Source organism: Dryobates pubescens, chromosome 12, assembly GCF_014839835.1.
Source record: "Dryobates pubescens isolate bDryPub1 chromosome 12, bDryPub1.pri, whole genome shotgun sequence".
NCBI lineage: Eukaryota > Metazoa > Chordata > Aves > Piciformes > Picidae > Dryobates > Dryobates pubescens.
The window spans coordinates 20,484,010-20,505,379 of record NC_071623.1 but is presented as its reverse complement, the minus strand read 5'-3'; the positions used below and the strand labels follow the sequence as shown (position 1 = coordinate 20,505,379).

Here is a 21,370-nt window from a genome sequence, read left to right as displayed (position 1 = left end):
TGAGGCAGCCCCTCGGGGACAGGGGAAAGCCTCCTTCTGCCGCAGGACCAGCCGCTGCCCGCCGAGAGCTGACCGAGAGGGAAGCGTCTGAAGGAAATGCAAACTTCTGATTTTGGAGCACTCCAGCCATCAGCTCCCTCCATACCGGCTTTGACTTTTGTTTAACGAGGGCAGCCTTGCCGACTCGTCATCGTCTCGGCACCTTGGGCCCCGGGACCAGATCGTTTTGCGCTTCGTTAAACGAGCAGCGCGGTTTTTCATTTCCTTTCTTTTTTTTTCTTTCTTTCTTTCCTTTTTGTTTTCCTTATTTAATTTTAAAAGACAAATTGTCCAAAAATGTTTCAGCCAGCTTAGCCAAATGATTTCTTGCGTGGACGCTCTATTTTTAATATTTTTTATTACTATTTTTGGACGGGGAAGGATTGAGCAGAAGAAAATCTTCAATAAAGGGATCCCTGTGATTTGCTCCCTGTTGAGGAGAGGACACGATTCCAGCTGCAGGCAGAGGACCGTGGCTCGTGTAGGTTTTTCAATCTCGCTTTCGAGGCGCTAGGTATTGCAGGGTCAGAGCAGAACTGCCGTCTCCCGAGTGGCTTGCCTTGCCTGCCGTGCTTGTGGCTCAGAGATCGCTTCCCCCATCCTCGCACCATTTCTGCTGGTGTTGGTTTTATTTTGTTGGGTTAGCTTTTTTTCCCTCCCCTTTCCTCCCTTTTTTTTTTCTCCCCCTCCATTCTTTCTTTTTTTTTTTTTTTTTTTTTCCAATTTGAATTGGGTGAATACCCTCCCTCCTTTCCTTAAACGAAAATACTAACTGTGAAGCCGAAATCCATGCCCCCTGCAATTCGGAAGAATCGGGTCTAATATGCCAGTGTCATCTTCGCCTTGCAGTAGTCGCGATGAAGGAAAAGTCCAAGAACGCGGCAAAGACTAGACGGGAAAAAGAAAATGGAGAATTCTACGAACTGGCCAAACTCCTGCCACTGCCCTCGGCCATCACCTCCCAGCTGGACAAGGCGTCCATCATCCGCCTCACCACCAGCTACCTGAAAATGCGAGCAGTCTTCCCCGAAGGTAACCATTCCGGGGCTCCCCGGGAGGGGCTGTCCAGCTCCCGCCCGGCCCACACAGGAGGGACGGGGCAGCACTGTGGTCCGAAACGAGTTGAAAGGGAGGGGGCACATACCCCGAGACGAGCTCGCATCGCCTCTGCGTCCTGGGATGAAGGGGGTGGGGAGCGGTTTGCAGAGGTCCCAGTACCCGGTGGCAAACGACGGAAAAGCTGCCGGGGATGGAAGAGAGCCCGCTTGCCTGAGAAAAGGCAGCGCTGCCTTGCCCGAAAGCCAGCGCTTGTCGCGGGGGCGGCGTGCGGGCCGGGGGATGCAAGTAGCAGCTCTGGTACTGTGAGGCCTAAACCCGAAAGCAGATCGCCGCGACCGCTCGTAGGAGGATGAGTCCCTAGGGGGTCTCACCCGGGGATACTGGCTGCGCGGGGTCCCCGGTCGAAGGCTGCGCCGAGCTGGCCGAGGGGTCGGGGAACTCGTTCGGCGGTGGAGGGGAGCAGAGCCATTCGGTTCCTTCTCCCTCTCCTCCTCTGCTGCCGGTTCAGCTCTGTCTTTACTTGTGGGGACCGTGTGGAAGAGACCGGGACTCGGCTCGATTCTGCAGTGCCCGGCATCTGCAGCCCCGGGAGGCAACAGCCCTGGCCCCCGGGGGAAGGCCCCTCGGCACGGCGCTCCTGCCGGTGCCCAGGCGTGGCCTCGGAGGAAATAAATAGTGTGTGTTATTATTTTGTTTTGGTTAGAGTTTGCTGTAGTTAGAGGAGCGAGCTGGGAAATAAGAGGCGGCTTAGCAGGGCCCTCTGACTTCTCCCAGGGCTAGGGAGAGCAAGGAGGCACTGTCAGCCCAACCTGCCCCTGAGTGGGGCCGGGAGCCGCTGTCCCCGTCCGGGGCCTTGTGGGGCCGGGACCGTGAGGGGCGCCGGTGTCTCCGGCAGCTCTTCTCGGAGAAACACAGCAACTTTCGCTGTCCTCCGGGGTTTGGTAAAAAACAGCACCCCCGACACTCCGAGTGTCGAAAGGGCACACGGCTAGGGCCGCTTTGGACACGGGCAGGCAGCCGGCCGGCCCCGGTGGGGGGACATTTGCCGCCGATTCTTTCCGTGTAGCCGTTGATCTGATGGGAGGCGTGAAATGAAACTCTGGTTAGTGTCTGCGGGTGGCTAAATAAAGCCCTGCTCCCCCTTTGTCATTTGTTTGTGCCTCTTCGGACAGGGGTGGGTGGGTGAAGGAATTAGCAAATTCCGGAATGGAAGGTTTGTTCTCCGTCGCGGTTTCTAAGGAGCTTTATTAAAAGTCTGAAGGGGGGGGGGAAAAAATAAATTAAACGTAAGATAGGGGAAGGGCGGCGAAATTCACACATACACACAAACACACACACACGCCCAGACCGAGGAAAGCTTACCGTTATGGCCATCTAATTCAATAATTTCGAAAGCAAGTAGAAGCCGTGCTACAGAAAGCCAGGGCTCCTTTAGCGTGCGTTCTCGAATCACGCCGAGTTAGCGCAGCAAAGAGAACCGAGGTGCTGCTCCGCTGTAGTTTCAGCCGTTATCCCCATGGGGAAATTTCCCAATGAGAAATGGTTCGTAGTAATTTCGGGGGGCCACTCGCCGGCCGTGGTTAGGGAGCATGGCCCCGAATGGCTTTGATTTAGGAGGGAAGAAAAGTGGCACGTTTCAAGATGCTGCTGGATGTGTCCTTGCTTTCCCAGCCCTACTGGTCCTCAAGAGCAACAAGACGGCCTCGAGAGCAGGTTTATACCCACAGCTCGGGTGTGTTTTATGTGTCTGTCTTCCTTAAAGAGGCCGGGCGTGCGTTTCCGCACACCCTGCTTATTAAGAGCAACGTTTTAAATGCATACAGTGAATTCCTGATCTTTCATCGTCTTAAGTACGGATGGAAATACATTTAAAACCAAAGCTTTGCTTCCAAGGATGCCAGGTCGGGAGAACAACTTCCTCAGGCCCTGAGCCGTGCGTTTAGTGCCTGGGAGGGTGGAGGGTAGAAGGGGCAGCCGAAGAGAAGTGGATTCAGGCAGTGCTTGCTCTCCCGCCGGCTGCAGTAGGATGTTTGGTGTCGGGGGATCCTGCATGACGGCACGCAGTCCCGTATTAATCTAACTTCACTTTCTTTCGGGATTTATCTGCGGAAAGACAGAAGGGGAGGTCCTCCTCCCCTCCCACCCTGTATCCAACTGGTGGCTTCCAGTTGGCTTTACTGAGAGGGGAAGGGGGTGAAGCCCAACAGCCAGAAAGGGCTGCCTGACATGGCATCTCAAATTCTGGGGCAGTAAGACCCGGGGGAAGTGCCCCTTTGAGCATGGTGGACCTGATAGGAGAGAACGGATGGAAGACACACAATGGGTGACACGACACCCACGTCTGAGGTCCTGGGGCTTGGAATGGAAGTGGGAGTGTAACACCCGTCAGCCTCTGCTCCCGGGACAGTGGAACCCGTGCCACCTGCACTCTCCCGGGGGGTGTCCCCCTGAAGAGGCAGCCACCATGAGGCCAGCACTCCAGGCCTCCTCAGCTGCCTGGCACTGTGGCATCACCTCACTGTAAGGCTCAAAGGAGCTAAATTCTTCCAGCCCTCAGTGGCAGAGAGGGACAAGCCTGAGACTTCTCCAGCCTGTGTGCTAGGCCCAGGGAAATGTTCAGTTATACAACTGGCTTCCAGTTTTGTCTAGGTGGGAGGGGAAGAGAGAGAGGGTTGTGTTTTTAATAACTCTGCTGTTTGTCCCCCCACACTTTATTTTCAGAAAGAGCTAGTATATAGCTAAGTTTGAGACCCTCACCGAGGTATCTAGTCTCATTGTCCTCTCACAAAGTTTGTGAGAGGGTTCAGACAGGCCTCCACATACTCACCCCACCCAGGGCTTTCCAAAAGATACACAGATCACCCCGTGGAAGCACTCAAACAGTCTCCAAGTAGTGAGAGAGAAAGATTTACATTCCAGGTCCTTTCTCCACTCAAAATGTGAGCCCTGGAAGGCACAATTCCCTGCTCTGGTATCACAGATTTTGCCATGAGGTTTTGGTCTGACCTTCAGATTCATGAACTAAAGTTGGGAAGATGACAGCCTACAGCCTCCCCCATGCTCCAGTTCTGTAAGATCATCTTCTCTTGTGTTTTGACTTTTTGCCAAGGCGTATATTACTGTAGAACAAAAATATACCACGGGACTTCTGTCACGACTGTTAGTATTTTTATTTTATGTTATTATTTTTCCTAAATATGAGAAAATGAAAGAAAAAGACGTGAGAATAAATTACACACGATTCTCCGTACCCTGGTTGTGGCAGACTGTTTAAACTGTGATCCTCTCCATTCTTTCCACTTGATGCAGTTTCTCAAAGTGACTATAAAAATACACCTTTGTGGACGTTTAAACTGGATGGATGCGGGATAAGTAATAAGTGACCCAAAACACAATATGCACCACAGAACATCTTCTTATTCCAAACCACAGACAACAGAAATTACTGGGAGCATACAGAGTTTTTTGTCCATATTTAAAGCTGACTGTGAACGTGTATTTAAAGAAAATCAAGGCGAATTGCAGCTATTTAATCTAATTTTCATACGCATTCGTAAGAGGTTAATTAATTAATTAATTAATTAATTAAAGCCCTAGCAAATCCCTCTGCGCAACCGTGCCTCTGTTGTACTAACCGCTAATGGTGGCATTAAACGTCTTACTAAAACAAAAGTGCCATTAGGGCTTCCTCGAAGCTGCGCGGCCGTTCCCAGGCGGCCAAGCGGGAACCGGCAGCCGTGAGGTGCGGGGACGAGCGGTAGCGGAGGGAACATCACTCCGGGAGGGAGGGAGGAAGAAATGGAAGGAGAGAGGGTGGGAGGGGGTCACAGTCTTTGTAGCTGTGGCTCTGCCCGGGACCTCGCTGTTTGGCGTGCGCTCGCTTCTGGGCCTGCTAACATGATCTGGAGGCACTCTGGGTTTGGTTTCGTCTGAGTGTCCTGCAGGACTTTTCTGTTGTTTTGTTCTGGTTTGGTTTTTTGGTTCTTTCTTTTTCTCTGGGACTTGGCCATTCCCTCCCCCCGCTCCTTTTCTTCTATTTTTTTTACCTCTTTTTTGTTTGTTTGGGTTATTCGGTTTGCAGTTGGTTGGTTTTGGATTGGGTTTCTGTTTGTTTGTTTGTTTGCTTGCTTGCTTGTTTGTTCGTTTGCTTGTTTGTTTTAAACTAAAGTCTTGAACTTTATGTCCTATCGCCCAGCTCTCACCTGTGTTTCCAGCGGTGAGGCCAGCAAAGAGGGGGCCGATGGCCTGGCACACGAGTGCCAAAGCTGAGCTGAAGCAGCCCTGATCCTTACCAAGGTGACCCCAGTGTGAGAGCCTCCTGCCCCGACCAGAGGTTACCCGTACCGAGGCTGGAGGCTCCCCTTTGACTATAGACCTGCCTGTCAAGCCTGTGCCGTCGGGGCTTAGATACGTCTCCCCACTGCAGGCAGATCTTGGGGCAAGGTGTCAGCTCTGCCCCTTAGCCAGAGCCCCGCTATCTCACCCGCCTCACGGGCTGACAGGACACTTGCTATCCAGCACTGGATCTCGCCTGAACGAAGGAGTGGGGCTGCCCCAGTCCCGGCCACGGCGGGTGCCTGGACTGGCAGTTCGCCGTCCCTCCGGTAAATTCCCCGTTGAGCTCCCGGCCGAGGGAGACACAACACTCTGGGGAATGAAAATGAGGAGAGAAAGAAAAAAAAAAGAAAGAAAAAAAAAGCAGGAAAAAAAAAACCCCAAACAAAAAGCCAGGAAAGGCGGAGCTGAAAATCCTGGCGCTTGTAGTTGACCCAGGTTTCTTGTGAGAGATGGAGACTGAATAACGCGGTGGGACCAGGCTCTCCGGGGGAGCCCGGGAACAATAGACACAAAAGAAATACTCCACGTTACAGAGCAATGCGATACTTAATGCATCGCTAAGTAATTCTTTTAGCAGAGTCCCAAGCAGAAAAGTTATCTGGCTTTCAAATGTGTGTCTATACTAATTTATATATTTGGAGAGCAAAGGTGTGAGTTGTTCGCAAATATTTCTAGATCATGTTACGGTTTAATTCACCCCGTTCTCCATGGAAACTGGGAAATGGTACAAAGTGAATACTAAGGTACTTTTGAAAGCAGACAAATGTCAAAAGATAGTGTCGGAGGGAAATCGCGCCCGAGTTTGCCAAAGGGAGTGAGACGCTTTCGCATGAGAACCTTCAAGGGAAAAAGCACATACTGTGAGGTACTTGTGCAAAACCCTCTCTCTTGTCCCTAGGACGCCGCTGTCTGAGCGGAACCTGCTACCCCGTGCTCGAGGAGGGACTGGTGGGCACAACTGTGTTATTTCCTCCTTCGCGTTGCCTGCCAGATATCCCGCTGCGCCAGTCCTGCCCTCCCAGCACGGTTCCGGTGGCGACAGGCTCGGTGCTCGTTACAGACATCAGTAAATGAAGGGCAATCAAAGAGAGGGTCTTCTCATCCACATTTGCCAACAGAGGGATGCCAGGAAAGAGCAGGTTGCACCTGGGCCGGGCAAGTCATCCTCCTTGCAGACAGTGCAAGCCGTGCCCAGCTCCTGCCCGCCGGGGTAGGCTCTGTCGCTGAGTTCAGCTCCGGCTCTCCAGGCTTCACGCTACCGGTAGCGCCCGGAGTCGCCCCAAGCCGCTGGTTATAGGCGATCCCCTGGGCTTTAGCATATGGCAAAAAGGCTGTTCTCGACGGACAAGCCACCCCCACGGATGTTTCCAGTATTTGCAGGAAAGATGAGGCAGCTTTTCGCTCGCTTTCTGGGCCAATGTAACAGATAATTCGTGCTGTAATGAAGCATTTAAAAACTATGCTTTCGAAATGACCCGTCCGGCACCGTACCGGCTGCACAGGCCTTTTGGAGAGCCGTCAGTCTTGTCCGCCCGAGGCTCCTTCCCTGCTCGGGCCAGCCGAGCAAATTCACACCGCGTTCAGGCAGTGTAGGAAACGCTCGTTGTGTACCGGCAGCTCTTTTGGCCTCGCTCCAGCCCAGTGAGCGAAAATGTGCGTTATTTACTGGCAGGGCAGGAGCAGCTCGGCGGAGTCTATTGCATCCATATGTTTACAGGACATATGCCGCGCGTTTGCAAATCTCTTGGAAGACAAGTTAATGGGCTTTAGTCCTTTATCCGAAAGTAAGATTTTACTAGTTTCGTTTCCACCTTTAAAGCGATCTGCTGGTGGATTAAATGATAAAATCGTCGGCTTTAAAATAAGCTTAGACGAATACCAGGCTGATCTGCCAAATGCGAGAGCTCGCAATTGCAACTCCAAATTATAATTTCAAAGGGAACCAATCCATGGGAGTGATTACTCTTTAGTCTGGGTTAATAAAGAACCTCAAAAATAGTACAGATTTGGGGGATGCTGTGAAACAGTACTTGGCCAGCCATGATGGGCAGGAGAGAGTGGATTGTTGTCACGCACGGGTGCGGCAGAGACGCACTGCCTTCTTAAACAGCTTCTTCGTAAGTTGCTGCAAGAGTAAATCTGCTTTCTCCTTCGGAAAGTTAGGATTCGTTCCAGGACAGTTTTTACAGGGTTATCCGCAATGCCCTTTGTAGGATTACAATCCCATGTTTCGAGATTTGCAATTAGTAAATCGAAATAAGGGCAAGCCGCGCAGAACCAGGATTGACTGTCATTTGCATTTGTTACCGTCTCGGGAAAGAGGCTGCAGGATATCTCTGTGATCCTCAAAACTTCCACCCCAGGGGAAGCAGCAGGAAGAACATTTTGACAGGTCCTTGGAAGTTTAGAAGCCTTCTCCATGCTGCGAACTGAGAAACAGCAGTACAAAATGCGACATTTCGTTTGAGTTTTTTTCAAAGCAAATTTCCCAATGCGTGGTCAAACACCTCAGGGAAGGAAAGGTGCCGTTCCCCTGCCCACTGGAAAGCGCAGCCGCACATTGTGCAATTCTGTGCGGGCGGCCGCAGCAAATGACATGGAGTGAGGAGGCAGACCCAATTGGGTCTGACCCCGCGTGCTGCTACTGCCTTGCGATGACAAAAGAGACATCAGGGCCGGCCAAGGTCCCCGGGTTACCCTGCTTGGCTCTGGGAGCCGAAGGCTCCTTTGTGCTTGCCCGGCATGAGACGGGAGTGGAGCCAGGCTTCGCAGATATCAGGCACTGGAACAAAATAGAACTCGAGGGAAGGTACCAAAGGCAGCTACGATTTGCTACGCGTCCTCTCCACCGCCTCCCGTTCCTTCGGTGGGAAACCATGTCCACCCCAAGGGACGCCTCAAGAACGGGGAGAAAGGCTCTCATCACTTCTAGACCAGGGCTGCCTGCGGACTCATGACCAAAGCATAGCCGTATCCGGGAGGATCTGCTATCAGACCTGCCGGGTTAGCAGGACCGGGGATCAGGCGGGGCCGGGCGGGCCCCGTGCACAGGCGGGGAGTTTAGAAACAGGCTCCAGAGGTGAAGCTTCGGGCAGGTGTTTCTTTCAGATTGTCAGCTTCTTCCTCTCTCAACGGAGACGAGTGGGGTTCCAACTGCAGCAGCCTTTGCCCCTGCAAGCTTGCGGCGGGAGGTTTCATTGAAAGCATCTAGTCGGGGAGGTTTCATGGCGGCACATCCACTTGCAGCGACACCGAGGGCCGCCCGTGATGAAGGGCGGAGGACTGTGCACCCATCGCACGCACGTGCGTCCACGCGAAACACCGCGGGCGTGACTACCGGGGCCCCGGCCACAGACAGCCAGGGCTCTTGTGAAGTCCATGCCGGCGCGCCCCGGCCGCCAGCTCTACCGGGCCGCCAGCACTACCGGGCCGCCAGTACCCGTCACCGGCAGAGCTGCTCGGACGCAGGAAAGCAAGGGCAGGAACGCCCTTAGGGCTCCGTGGACTCTCAGAAGCGCTGCTGTATCCCTAAGGGCTGTCCTTTCTTTCCAAACCCGAAGCATATACGGATGTGGTCGCATCCGTTCCTTTCTCACCAGCGTATCTGTGCACTCTAATGGCAACAGCTCGATGCAGAGCCTGCCATCAGGTGCCGACGTGAGCCTCCAGCTCTTCAGCTGGCAAGAGTAGCGGTCGCAGCTACATCGCGGAAATGGCGCAGGCCTTCTTCGCATGGAGAAAATGAAAATCAAACAAACAAACCTAAACTAGTATTCACTCCTCGCCTGCCCCCTCCCTTAGCTTCAAGCCTCCCTCAAGACAGCTCTAACATAACCTTTCGCTGTAGCGCCGGGCACACGGAGTACCCCTAAAGTCCACCGACCAGCACTGTGGTGGAGTGGCGGGGCCGGATCGGACCTGCCGGGTTAACGGGGCCGGGGTTTGGCCGGGGCCAGGCTGGCCACGAGCACGGGTGCGGAGGTGGGGGGTAGGCGTGGAGGGCAAGTCGGCATTCGGGTGTCAGCGACCGTCCTGCCGCACCTCCCGCGGGTAGCACGTGTGGCCCGAGCAGTAACTGAAGACATGCAAGTATCTCGCAGCTTCTTGTGCCTTCTGCTTGGGAACACTCCACAAGGTGGTCTTCTGCTTCTCCTGGCAAGGCTGCGGCCAGGCTGGGTGCTCCGCTCCTACCTCCACGGTGGCTCGCCCTCAGTGTGGCCGGTCTTCCCTCACGCTGGCCTCGGGGGAAGGGAGGACGGTGCTGCTGGCAAGACCGTACCGGAATGGTGGGCGAGGGGAAGCGGTTGGGGCAGTCGCCTCCCTGGAAGCACGCTGAAAAGCGGGCGGGGTCTTTGGGCATAGAGAAAGTGGGTCCGCGGGGGTGCCCTCCCCAGGACCTCTATAAAGAAAGCAATTCCCTTTCCACGCGCGTGTGTAAAAGGGACTCGACCTCTGCCACGTCCCGACCCCCCCACGTCTCGGCCTGGCCCGCTCCTCGAGGGAGGAGTGGGAATAGGTGTCAGGTCGCGGGAGACGCCTGTCCCGTCGGAGGATCAGGGCAGGCCCGGCTCTGATTCCTGCTCTAACTAGTTTTTTGATTTCCTTGCAGGTCTGGGCGACGCCTGGGGACAGCCGAGCAGGATAGGGCCCTTGGATAATGTGGCCAAGGAGCTCGGATCCCATTTACTTCAGGTAGTGGACGCTTTCCTCCTCTCCCCCGCCCTGCCAGAGGATTCTGAGTGAAATCTGAGTGCTCCTCTCACTGCCCATGAGAGGAGAAAAACTGAGACATCAATCACTTCAGTTATTATTTATTTGTTCGTCTTTAAAATTAGTAGAACTGAGATCTTTGTGTGCACGCAAACCGTCTCTCAGCCTTAAAAGCGGTAGCCGGGCGCCCCAGAGCTGCTGGGCATGTCCCGCAGGCAGCCCCTGGAGAGCGGCAGCGCGTTTAGGCTGAAGGGGTACCGGATATCGGGTATGGTCGTTCTCCGCCGGTCACTCGAGAGGGGGAGCCTGTGAGGGAGAGTAGGGCTCCTGAGGTAGGGGGTGAACAGCTGGATTAGGTCCCCTGTGGACATTAGCACCTGAAAATACCGTTGTTCACAATCCCGTTGATCTGCTCTGGAATTCCTCTGAATTCTCCCCGCTTAGGAGACTTTAGGAAATCGTAGCTGGGGCGTGCGTGCCAACCGGAGGGGAAAGAAAAATAATAACGTTTAGCTCCGTATTTATTTATTTATTTATTAAAAAAAAAAAAAAAAAACCAAAAAACCCCACCACGTAAACTTAATACAGCAAGTTTTTCTCCCCCCGATTTTAAAGACCTAGTAAACCGTAATCATTTAACGGGCGTTTTTATTGTGGGAGGTTAATTGGTGGTCACAGAGCTGGAGCTGTTTTAACTGTTCGCATAGGCCGGGGATTAAAAAATAAAAAGAAGAAAAAGAAGAAAAAAAAAATCAGTAGAAACACTGGAAACTGTGGCCTCTTCCTCTCGCCGAGTTGCCAGGCGGGCTCGCCCTCCTTCGGCCCCGCCAGCCGGTGGCGTTCGGGGCGAACTTCGGCCGTTGTCCCCCTTGCTCTTCTCACACCCCAGCCCCTGCGGCCGGCGGGCTGTCTGCAACCCCCTCAGGTAGTTGCCCTCCTTCCCTATAAGCCGCCTACGCCGGGGGAGGTAAAGAGGAGGCAGGGTGGGATAGATGGGGAAAATGGAAAATGTCCAGGGCAACGGAAATGCCCTGGACAGTTAATTAGTTAGTTACTGCAGTCTTGCAAAGGTGTCATCCGTTCTCGTTAAGTGAAAAAAGAGGGCACACTTTCAGTGGAGTGATTTGAAGCACACGTTACTGACCACATACAGTAAATGGAAATAATAAAGTTCAATATTATCTCATGCGGAGGTATTTTTAGCCCTGAAAGCTTTATGTCCTATCATTTGTTTCAGAATCACTAATTTATGTAGCAAATACATATCTAATTATATAACAAAAATAATTGCTGTTACACTTGCTCTGACTCCCTATTCACTATTTCACATTTTGCCTGGCATTAAATAAACTTAAATAACATTATATGCTAATCATCTGTAATACTCATTTTACAGTTCAGTTATTTCTGAATTATGAATTCTTAACATGTTAATAAAACCACATCAACTGTAAGGTGTTTTTTTAAAAGGTTCTTAGACTGAAACCTTCCATGTGAAGTTTCAGCTTCAATATGCTATTCTGTATAGGAAAGTTAGAGACCTACTGTACCATATAATGCAGTAATGGAAGCATTGACATGGTTTTAGTTATGATATTAGGCAGAGCTATTGCAAAATGACAGTGTTTAAAAGCAAAGTTATGGCTAAGCATGCAATAATTTATTTCCCATTATAATACTTCTACAAAATTAAATTTATGTTAAAAAAAATATAAAAGGACTAAGTAAAGGCAAGGAGTAACCTGTTTTCAATTACATGCTATAGAATTGTTAGTAGGCCTGAGAACAATTTGGAGTATTTTCTTATTGGAGCAGCACTGTAAGAGCATGAAGCATACAGGTTTTTATTGCTTCTCTCCTGGTTCATTGACTGAAGAGATGAATTAAAACAAGTGTTTGTTTCATCTGTGTGCTGAAAAGCCCCTATTTTTCTCTTTTAAATGTATTTTCCAATGATGTTCATATGTATTTGTTGCTCAAAGCTTCCTAAACTGGTTAGAGAAAGTGAATACTTTCTGAAGGAGCATATCAGATACTTTTGAAAAAATGCCTCAAATTGGCACTGCAGAATCAAAGTGCCCCCCAGAACGATAGTTTGCATGTCCAAATCATGGTGAGTTTTGTCTGACTTGTATCAATTATATTGTTGGGGTTTTTTTCTTGTATGACTGATCTAAGACTAAATTGAACTTCTGTTTCTACTCACACAAGCAATATTTAGCTTCTAGTCAACATCCCATTGATATGAATTTGTAGCATTGGATCTGAAGTTTGCATTGTGTATTACCGTAAGTCAAGATTCACAGGCTGTACGAAAATAGTTTAATGAGCAAAAATATCTCTCCTCAAGTGTGATGAAGTTTTGAACATTATTTTACTTTGCTTTCTTTTTCCTAGGTTCACATAATTACAGAGCAGACAGCCCTCTGTTCATAAAGGCGTTATTAAAAATATAGTCAAAGAAATTTAAAGCATTGCTCACGGTATCATTAAATATATTGCAAATAGTGGTAAGCTGTGTCTGCCAATTATACCATAAAAAATGGCTTGTGTAGTACTAGATTTACCCCTAAGTACCACATAGCTCAGGATTTGTACTAAGTACTAAAATAACCAGAGTCAACAGGAGAATGTTAAAGTGAAGCAGTAAAGCTAGCATCTGTAGGGGGAATGAATTGGATTTCACAAAGTGTGCATATGTCACAGAATTTGTAGCAACAACACTCGATAAACCTTTCTGTTCCTTAAATGTTGCTGTTATTTTTGCGCCCTTGAAGTTGCACAGCAATCTTCCTCCGAAGGAATCCAAAATGTTCTTCCTTGTAAATGGCTTAACAAGACTGCCTGCTTTTAACCACACATATTGCTCTTTTTTTTTTTCTTTCCAGACTTTGGATGGCTTTGTTTTTGTGGTAGCATCAGATGGCAAAATAATGTACATCTCGGAAACAGCATCTGTACATCTTGGTTTATCTCAGGTATGAGAGATTTCTACTGTTCATCTGTTAAATACAGACACTAGATGTGGAACCTAACACTGGTATCTTGCCTCATGTACAATATCATTTTTTAGGGGCATTTGAAGCTTCAACTTCATTCTGTGACAAATATCCTTATTCAAATAGTCAACTTTCTTGTACTTAAAACCACATCATGTCTGTCTTTATATCTTACTTGTTCATTGTATTTTACTCCTCATTACCTTTCAGAAGGGTAATAAATAATATGATATTGCAAATTACAGATGCATACAGAACTCGAAACCCAAACCTATTGCCTGTGTGGTAACACTATCCATCTGAAATAAAGTGTAGAATTCAAGTTTGTATGTTTTAGATTGTGTGAGATATTGAGAATTGCTATGAAATAGAGGGGAAATCTGATGTGGAACATGAGTTTTACGGTAAATGTGCTTTAGGAAAAGAAAGAAAAGGGGGGGCAGATTTATGAGTGTTCACATGGAATTCAGGGTAGTTTTTCCTGAGTTTTTCCAGCTCAGTGGTCTTTTCAGTAAAGCGTTTTATATGGTTGTGATAGAACTCATAAAACTCAGTTTACTACTGTTCTGCACAAGAAGTATAAGGGTTTTTTATTGTTTTGGTTTTTTTTTTTTTCTTAGAAGGACATTTCTAATTTTTTTGCCTTCTTGGGATAGGCACAGGGGCAAATAGTCTAAATTTATTGCAGAGTGCAAGTTTCCATACCTTTGTGTGTAAATGCAATGCACAAATTCATTGGCAGCACCTGACCTTGAGCTTAGTGAAGTCCAATAGAAAAACTCCTAATTAATTTCACTGGGCCCTGAATGAGACTTGTAACAAACAGAAGCATTTCTTCACAACCAGTTGCAGCTTAAACACTTCTTAGAGTTAAATAAAGTGAAATAAGGATTTAATAGCAGAGGGAAGAAGAATAAGGAGATGAAAAAGTGAGAGAGAGCAGGATGTTCTGGAAATGTCTGGGGAATATGCTCTGTGGCTATTCTGATAAACAGAGAAAGAGGCTGAGTTTTGGGATTATATATGTGCTTTAATTTTGGTAGTAACCAATATTTTTGATTGAAAAACTGTGAAGTTCTTTGGATGTATAGTCCTGTTAGAATTAGTAGCTGTGAGAAACAAATTAAGTCTGACTAGTATAGAAAAAGTTATATAATCTCATAAACACCACTTCTAAATCCGAGGGCAACTACAATCCATGGGTATTTTTGTATTCTTTTTAGGAAAAAAATAATGTTGAGAGTCAGCAGTCCAGCTGATATTTTCTTTTCCTGGCGACATTTAACAGAGAACACTCTTAGTTCAAGCAGTTTGTTCAGTTGAGTTGGTTGCAGTATAGTATTAGTTGTTTCATAACATTTAATGCACGTTCAAGTTAGTTTATATATGTCTTTATTTTAGAACAAACTTTCCTAGAGAATGGTCGTATTTTCTACTGTGAATCAAAAGCTTTACTAAAAGGGGGGGTTTGCCTTTTCTTATTTTTATTTTTAAGACCCACAGTGTTGTTGGCTGCTTGAATAGATTAATTTAGTCAGTACAATTATTCCAAAACACTGAACATTTCCATCTGTCTTTGCTGAAGGAGAGTCTCCCTGTCCTGTGTTGATCTTGTAGGTTTTGTCCAGAAATTTTCTTTCTTTTCTTTCTTTTTGAGAAATATCTAATAATCAGATCTTGTAGGGCTCAGTACTGCCCAGTCATCTGGTGAAATTAAAGAAGTATGTGACCAATATGGCACTAAACAGACTTTGTCACATTCAAGAGAAGGGAACTGAAGTCACATTTAGCCCTCATGTCCTTATGGCCATGGTGCACAGGCTGAACTTTATGTGTATTACACATATAAATATCTGTCTTGCCTTGTTGCAAGAGATGCAGAGGGAAACTAGAGGATTTGGTCAAATTTCTTATTGAAATCAGTTTAATAAGCAAAATCACAAGTACTTCACTGTGGCAGAGATGAATGGGATGCATACTTGAACTCCTCAGAAATCTTGGATCCAAGGGGGATGTGAAATTTAAGAGCGTTTTAGACTATAAAAACACTGGATGCTCCATCAATTTGACAGTGTGCAGTTTTTTTATTTATAAACACAAACCCCCAGCTAAACAGGGCACTGATTTTTTTTCCCCCCTTGTTCCTCATTGTGTTTTGTCATCTGGTCTGCTCTTGCTTTTTCTCAGCGTTCCGTTTTGCTTTACGTAGTACTAGCATTAATTCTGGGCTACCCCAATGTGCTAAGCTATTAATACATTGATACTAGCATATTCCTGTAAGCTTCCCAGGGCTCTAAGTGAGTTCTTGTTCCTACTTCTCTGGAAATCACTGGGAGTTTTGCCACTAACATTAACAAGAATGAGATTGGTTTGTAGGAGCAAATTCTGTAAGTCTCCCTCACCAAGTCATAATCCCACACTACGCTTTCAACAAGTGCTCTTACAGAGCTCCAGCCAATACAAACTGAGATCAAAGTGATGATGATTGTAGAAATTTTTTTTTTTAGAATGTGCTTACAAAGGCCCCTTTATTAAATAATTTGACAATTAACTAGTCCACACATCAATTTCCAGTTAAAGTGCAATTTGTTTAAACAAATGTGTATTTAAAGTAAATAGAAGTCCATTTAAAAACATTTTGCAGGATATTCTTGGACAGACTTTATCTTGTAGTTGATCTTGAATCTGACTTCAGCAGAAAGAAATTAGAGCTTCTGAATAACCCTTCAATGGCGAGTATAGTTCGGCTAGTTTATTTATTTATTTATTAAATAAGGCTTGTTTTTCAGCACTACTTCACTCACTTCTGCCTAGAGCATCAGAGAAGCAGAAATGGTATTCCTGAAAGGGCTACATCTTAATTTGTGGATCTGTCACTTAATTTGTGGCTTTGGATTTTGATCTGCCTTTGCTCTGAAGAGTAACAGTAAATGTTGTAAATACTGATGGTTAGGTCCCCCTCCTCCATCTCCCTCTAATTTTAGCTGGCTTCAGACTAGTGTTGATTCGACTTGTACTAGCTGAAAGAGTGAGCTTCTTGCCCTTTTTTTTTTTCTACTGTGGGTAACAAATAGGTTCAAATTCCCTAAGGAATTTTTTTCACCTTAGAGCCCAAAGAATGGAGTAGAAAATCCCTTTAGGAAACAATGGTGAAAAATACATATCTATATAATTTTGAAAGTCTAGGGCTTGTTCCAGCCATTTTCTGGATTTGTGAGAGAGCCAAGCTAATCTTTGACTTTTGATAAGTCTTGAAATACTTGACCACAAACATCTGAACTTCTCTAATTTTATTTTACTTGCAACAAATAAGTACACGAAAGGCAAAATATGTAATTATTTCTTCTAGGATCCATCTGCTTAGTCCTCTGTGTTTATTATGAATCATTTCTTGGCAGGAAAAATATGTGCAGCTGAGTTACACATAAAAAAACCTCTTAGGAGGAAACAGCAATATTTGGTAGTAAGCAGGTATTTACAGACATTAAAAAGCTGCATCAAGGAAGCTGGTTTAATAAGTCTGAGGCATGGGGTTTTAGAAGGCTTATGAATTGAACCATATTTTACTTATTTTTTTTTTTTTTAACTTCTCAGTGTTTCATTGTAGGCTTTAAAATAGCATGCAGGCACTATGAGTAGCAGGAGACTGTGGTCAGTTTTGAAATGATGTATACATATTTTGGTTATTTGACTCTTACATAGCCCCCATCTCTTTGCTGACGGCTTTATGTTTCCACTTGCATTTTTACAGTCAATTTTGGTTTCAGTGTTGTATGTTCACCTCCCGCTGATTTTGCTGGGGTTGCAAATGCATACATCGGGGTAGAAATTCCTATGTGTATAACCAGAAAAACTAGTCATTAGTTAGACAAAGCTCTTTAGTTTTGAATTTTATATATAAACACTGGGACCCAAATTACAGTTTGGGTAAAACTGTGACCTTGGGTCCAGTTCTGTGAATCCTGGCAACAAATGTGTATTTCTGTGAGTAGGTCTTTTGAAATAGGTAGTGACTTCTGGAAAAGCAAGAGATACCTGTGAGCTAAGCTTTTGAAGATGTTGATGTGGTTGTCATTTATACTTGATCACAGCAGAGGTGCAACACAACCTTTTGGATTACCGCAGCTAATGTTACTAGTCAGGTCACTTGGTGGTGTTTTTGTGAGAAAGTCTTTACAACGAGGGAGAGATTGTTTGCACACAGCCAGCCAACCATGAGCTTTGGAAGCTGCATTGTCCAATACAATTATTTTCATTTCAAAGGCAAAGCATACTTTTCATCAAGATCACTATTAGCCAAAGATAAAATAAGAACCAAGTCGCAAGTGATACTCCTTTCATTCTGAATGCTGACCACAGCTGTGTATTTCTGCAATTTCTTTTCTCATGTTCTGGTTTATAAGCATATAGACCACTAAAAGGTCTATCAGCATAACAATTATTAGAAGTTTCTAAACATTTGGTTTATGTGTCCGTATCTGGTTATGATATTTACATAGGTAGTTATGGACATTTACAACATTCTTTACTCCATGTAAATTAATGTAATTAAAAACAAACAGAAGCATGGCTCACAGCAAGATTTTATATTCTCCTTCCTTTCCCTGTCACTAATGCTTGAATAAGGGGTGTTACTGTAACAGGTTACAACCTCTTACAATCCTGAAAAGGAACAGCCAATGCTTTTTAGGGAGATCTTTCAGAGAAAATTACACAAAGGAAGCTACTCCCCTTCCCCTTCCCCTTCCCCTTCCCCTTCCCCTTCCCCTTCCCCTTCCCCTTCCCCTTCCCCTTCCCCTTCCCCTTCCCCTTCCCCTTCCCCTTCCCCTTCCCCTTCCCCTTCCCCTTCCCCTTCCCCTTCCCCTTCCCTCTTTCTTACCTTATTCAGTGAAATTTTATTCTGTTTAGAATTAGTGTTGCTGGTTTAATTTTTGCAGGGAGGTATTGTTGGAAAGAAGGAGTAGGAGATAGACAGAAAAAGAATGTTAGTTTGCAAAGCCTTAGGAAGCGACATTCCATGAATAATGCAGAAAATGGAATGATGAGAAACATTTTTGGGAAAAGATTGTTCTGTAAGGGCAGACAACATCACTTATTCCAAAGAAAAGGCAAATCACACATCTTAGCAAACCAGTAGGATTGGCTCAGAATGATAGGTTAAATTACTTCAGTTCTCAGCTGTCTCCGATCTTGGGGGCCCAAGGCACATCAGGCCACACTGAACAATTGGGCAGCCTGACACTAATTTAAAACACAGGCTCAAAGTATTGGTTCACTCCTTAAATCAATTACTGCATCTATCTGGAGACTTTTGTTGGTGAGTTTTATACGTGGCAAGTGGAGTTAGCTAAAAGGACATACGGTGCATGCCATTCAGGTTTTTTATGCTACAGTTGTGCTACTGGCATAACAGTCAGAAAGGCAAAAATACATTCTTGTGTGAGCAAAGTTCAAGTGAGTTCGAGGGAGAAGAGGGCGATATTTAAGACAGATTTAGTCTTAACTGTGTATGTTTATGTAAAGTAATGAAGGTTCAATCCTGTGCCCATGAAAATCTGCAGTAGATTGGCTTTTGAATTCACTGGCTACTGTTCTGAGCCCATCGCACTACTGTCGATTGAATGTGGTGGATTGGCTTTGAAAAGACACAAAGTAATCGTGTCAGTGTAGTGGTTTGGCTCTGAAGGCTCAGCTGCCAGCCAGAGGCAGGTGGTATTTTCTGGGAACCTGCAGAAGCAATTTTTCTTGGATATCTGTCTTCTTGAGAGACATTAGCACAGTTCACAGAGACTTTATCCCATTTTGTGTCAATCTATCATTTCTATAGCTGCTTTGTTTTCTCACTTCATCTGACAGATTTCCATAACAGCAGCTCTTCTGTATCTGGATCATCACCCAAAATTCCCACAAAAGCCCCTATAATATTAGTTACTGCTGATGAAGGAATTAATTCAGATTAATGGGTATAATTTGGAACATGGTTTTGAAATATTCAACTTATGTTTTAAAAACTGTGTGTAGTTACCAAATGCAGTCAGCATATGTAGGTTAGTTAACAGCACTTTTGGGACAGGGAAAAAGAAATAGCCAGCTGCACTGCTTCACATGTTGCATGTCTCTTTGCAGGTGGAGCTTACTGGCAATAGCATTTATGAGTACATACATCCTTCTGATCACGATGAGATGACAGCTGTTCTTACTGCTCATCAGCCTCTTCATCCTCACCTCTTACAAGGTATTTGTGTGATCTGTGATCAAACTACCACTGAACCACTGTAAAAGTAACAACTCTAAAATGGGACACGTTCCTATTTATCTGAATGTACATGAATGCAGGAGGAGCATGAACTTAAAACTGTGATCCAGGAGTTTTGTTTGTTATAGTAAAGGGTATAAAGGATCTTAGACTAAATAATGCTTTCCGTGCCATGGAGTCTAGGGTGTTCTAACCAGGCTTCTAGATTTTGCACAGTGACCATTTTGCCTCTTTTACTTGGTCATGGTGGATGAGGTTGAAGAAGCATTGCAATCTGCTTGCTATATACAGCTGCAGCTATGCACTCTTGTCAGGGAAAAAAAAAGAAGGAGGAATAATGCATTAAGCAATCAGGAAATGGGAGGAAACTTTTAATATTTTAAAAACTTGACCAAACAGAAAGACCTAATACCCTCCACTGCAGGAAGAGCAAAAATGGGTTTTGTCACTCACCTAGATTGAGAAGTTCTCATTTAAAAAGTGATCTCTCCAGGAGTACAATGTCCTCTTGCCTTGATGCTGGATCACTGATTCACCTAGCCTCTTCACACATCCTGTTCAGGTGCTGCAGATGATTCACCCATGTGCACCCATACAGCATGATGCTAAGCTGGATGGAGAGTCAGGGAAGACAGCAGAACTCTTGTTGATTATGTGAACACCTGGATCAGACTGTCCAACCTGGCTGTGCTCAGCCACCACACATAAATATTAACGTAACCATTTGTGTATTAAATTGTTATTTTAGTGGTGTAATTGTCAAACAGTAACAAAGATCTGCTCATCTTTGCACTATCTTCTTCAGTAGCTTTTGTTTGGGGGTCAATTAGTTGAACTTTAAAATACTAAAAAATAACCTGGCTCCATCATGTACAATGTGCTTTCACATATATTTCATAATTGCTTAATTAGTATTATCCTGCTATTTTTTTTTTACTGGTCTTCTGAGGGCTCAGCTTCTAACAGCATGAGGAGCTTTGGGTTGACATCACAATTCTATTTAGTAACAGGCATTTGTTTTTTTCCAGTTTTAGTGCATTTTCTGTACTTGGTGATCCTACCACAGCTCTGCTGTGATTTTATCATGTAGTCTCTGCATGCAGAGAAGTTTGATGCACTGGAAGTGTAATGTACTGCTCTGAGTGGTGTAAATGAAAGAGTCATCTTAGCCTCCTTCTCTGTTCTTTTTCCCCAGACAGGCTGACTTATGTACCTCTTAGTATCTTGAAAAACCTTATTTCTCTTGGATTCTTCTGATTCTAGTTGCTACTTGACTATTTCATTTTGCTCATCCCTCTGTCAGGGATTTAGGTTTTTGGTGTTGACATTTAAAAGAAAAAAACCAAACCAACCAAAATTCCCCCCCCTAACTTACTCATAAGCAGAGGGGATAGAATCAGTGAATTTTTTTGGTTGGAAAAGACCTCTAAGATCTTTAGGTACAACTGTGGATGTAACACCACCATGGCCATCAAGCCATGTCCCAAAGTGCCATGTCCACATATTTTTAACACTTCCAGGAACAGTGACTCCACCACCCCCAGGGCAGCCTATTTCAATGCCTGACCACTCTTTCAGCAAAGAACTGTTTCCTAATATCCAATCTAAACCTCCCCTAGCACAATTTGAGGCCATTTCTTCTTACTCTATCACACTATACTAGAGAGGAGGAGATACTAACTCCCACTTCACTACACTGTTAAGGAGTTCTAGAGAGTAATGAGGTCTTCCCTCAGCCGCTTCTTCTCCAGACTAAACAATTCCAGCTCCCTCAGATGCTCCTCATGCTTTTCTGCTGGTATCCAGAATTAGCAGTAGGACATTATTAATGCTGTTGTCTCACCAATGGCAATAGTCTCTCAGGTTTACTACAATTTTTATGCTTTATAATTGGTTATTTGGGGATTTTTTTTACAAATTTAAAGTCACAGGCAACTCTTTGGACTTAATTTTTATGTCAAATACAAAT

At 45.8% G+C, this 21,370-nt stretch overlaps 1 protein-coding gene across 1 annotated transcript in view; it reads left to right on the top strand.

Moving 5' to 3' along the window:
• Positions 1-761: 761 nt before the first annotated feature.
• The window catches only part of SIM2 (SIM bHLH transcription factor 2), a 63,528-nt gene continuing 42,919 nt past the window's right edge, over positions 762-21,370 (top strand). The window contains exons 1-4 of the mRNA XM_054165891.1: positions 762-1,071; positions 10,046-10,128; positions 13,035-13,124; positions 19,272-19,380. Of these exons, the coding sequence (XP_054021866.1) occupies positions 897-1,071; positions 10,046-10,128; positions 13,035-13,124; positions 19,272-19,380 (457 nt within the window). The 5' untranslated portion in view covers positions 762-896. The remainder of the gene's footprint in view (positions 1,072-10,045; positions 10,129-13,034; positions 13,125-19,271; positions 19,381-21,370) is intronic.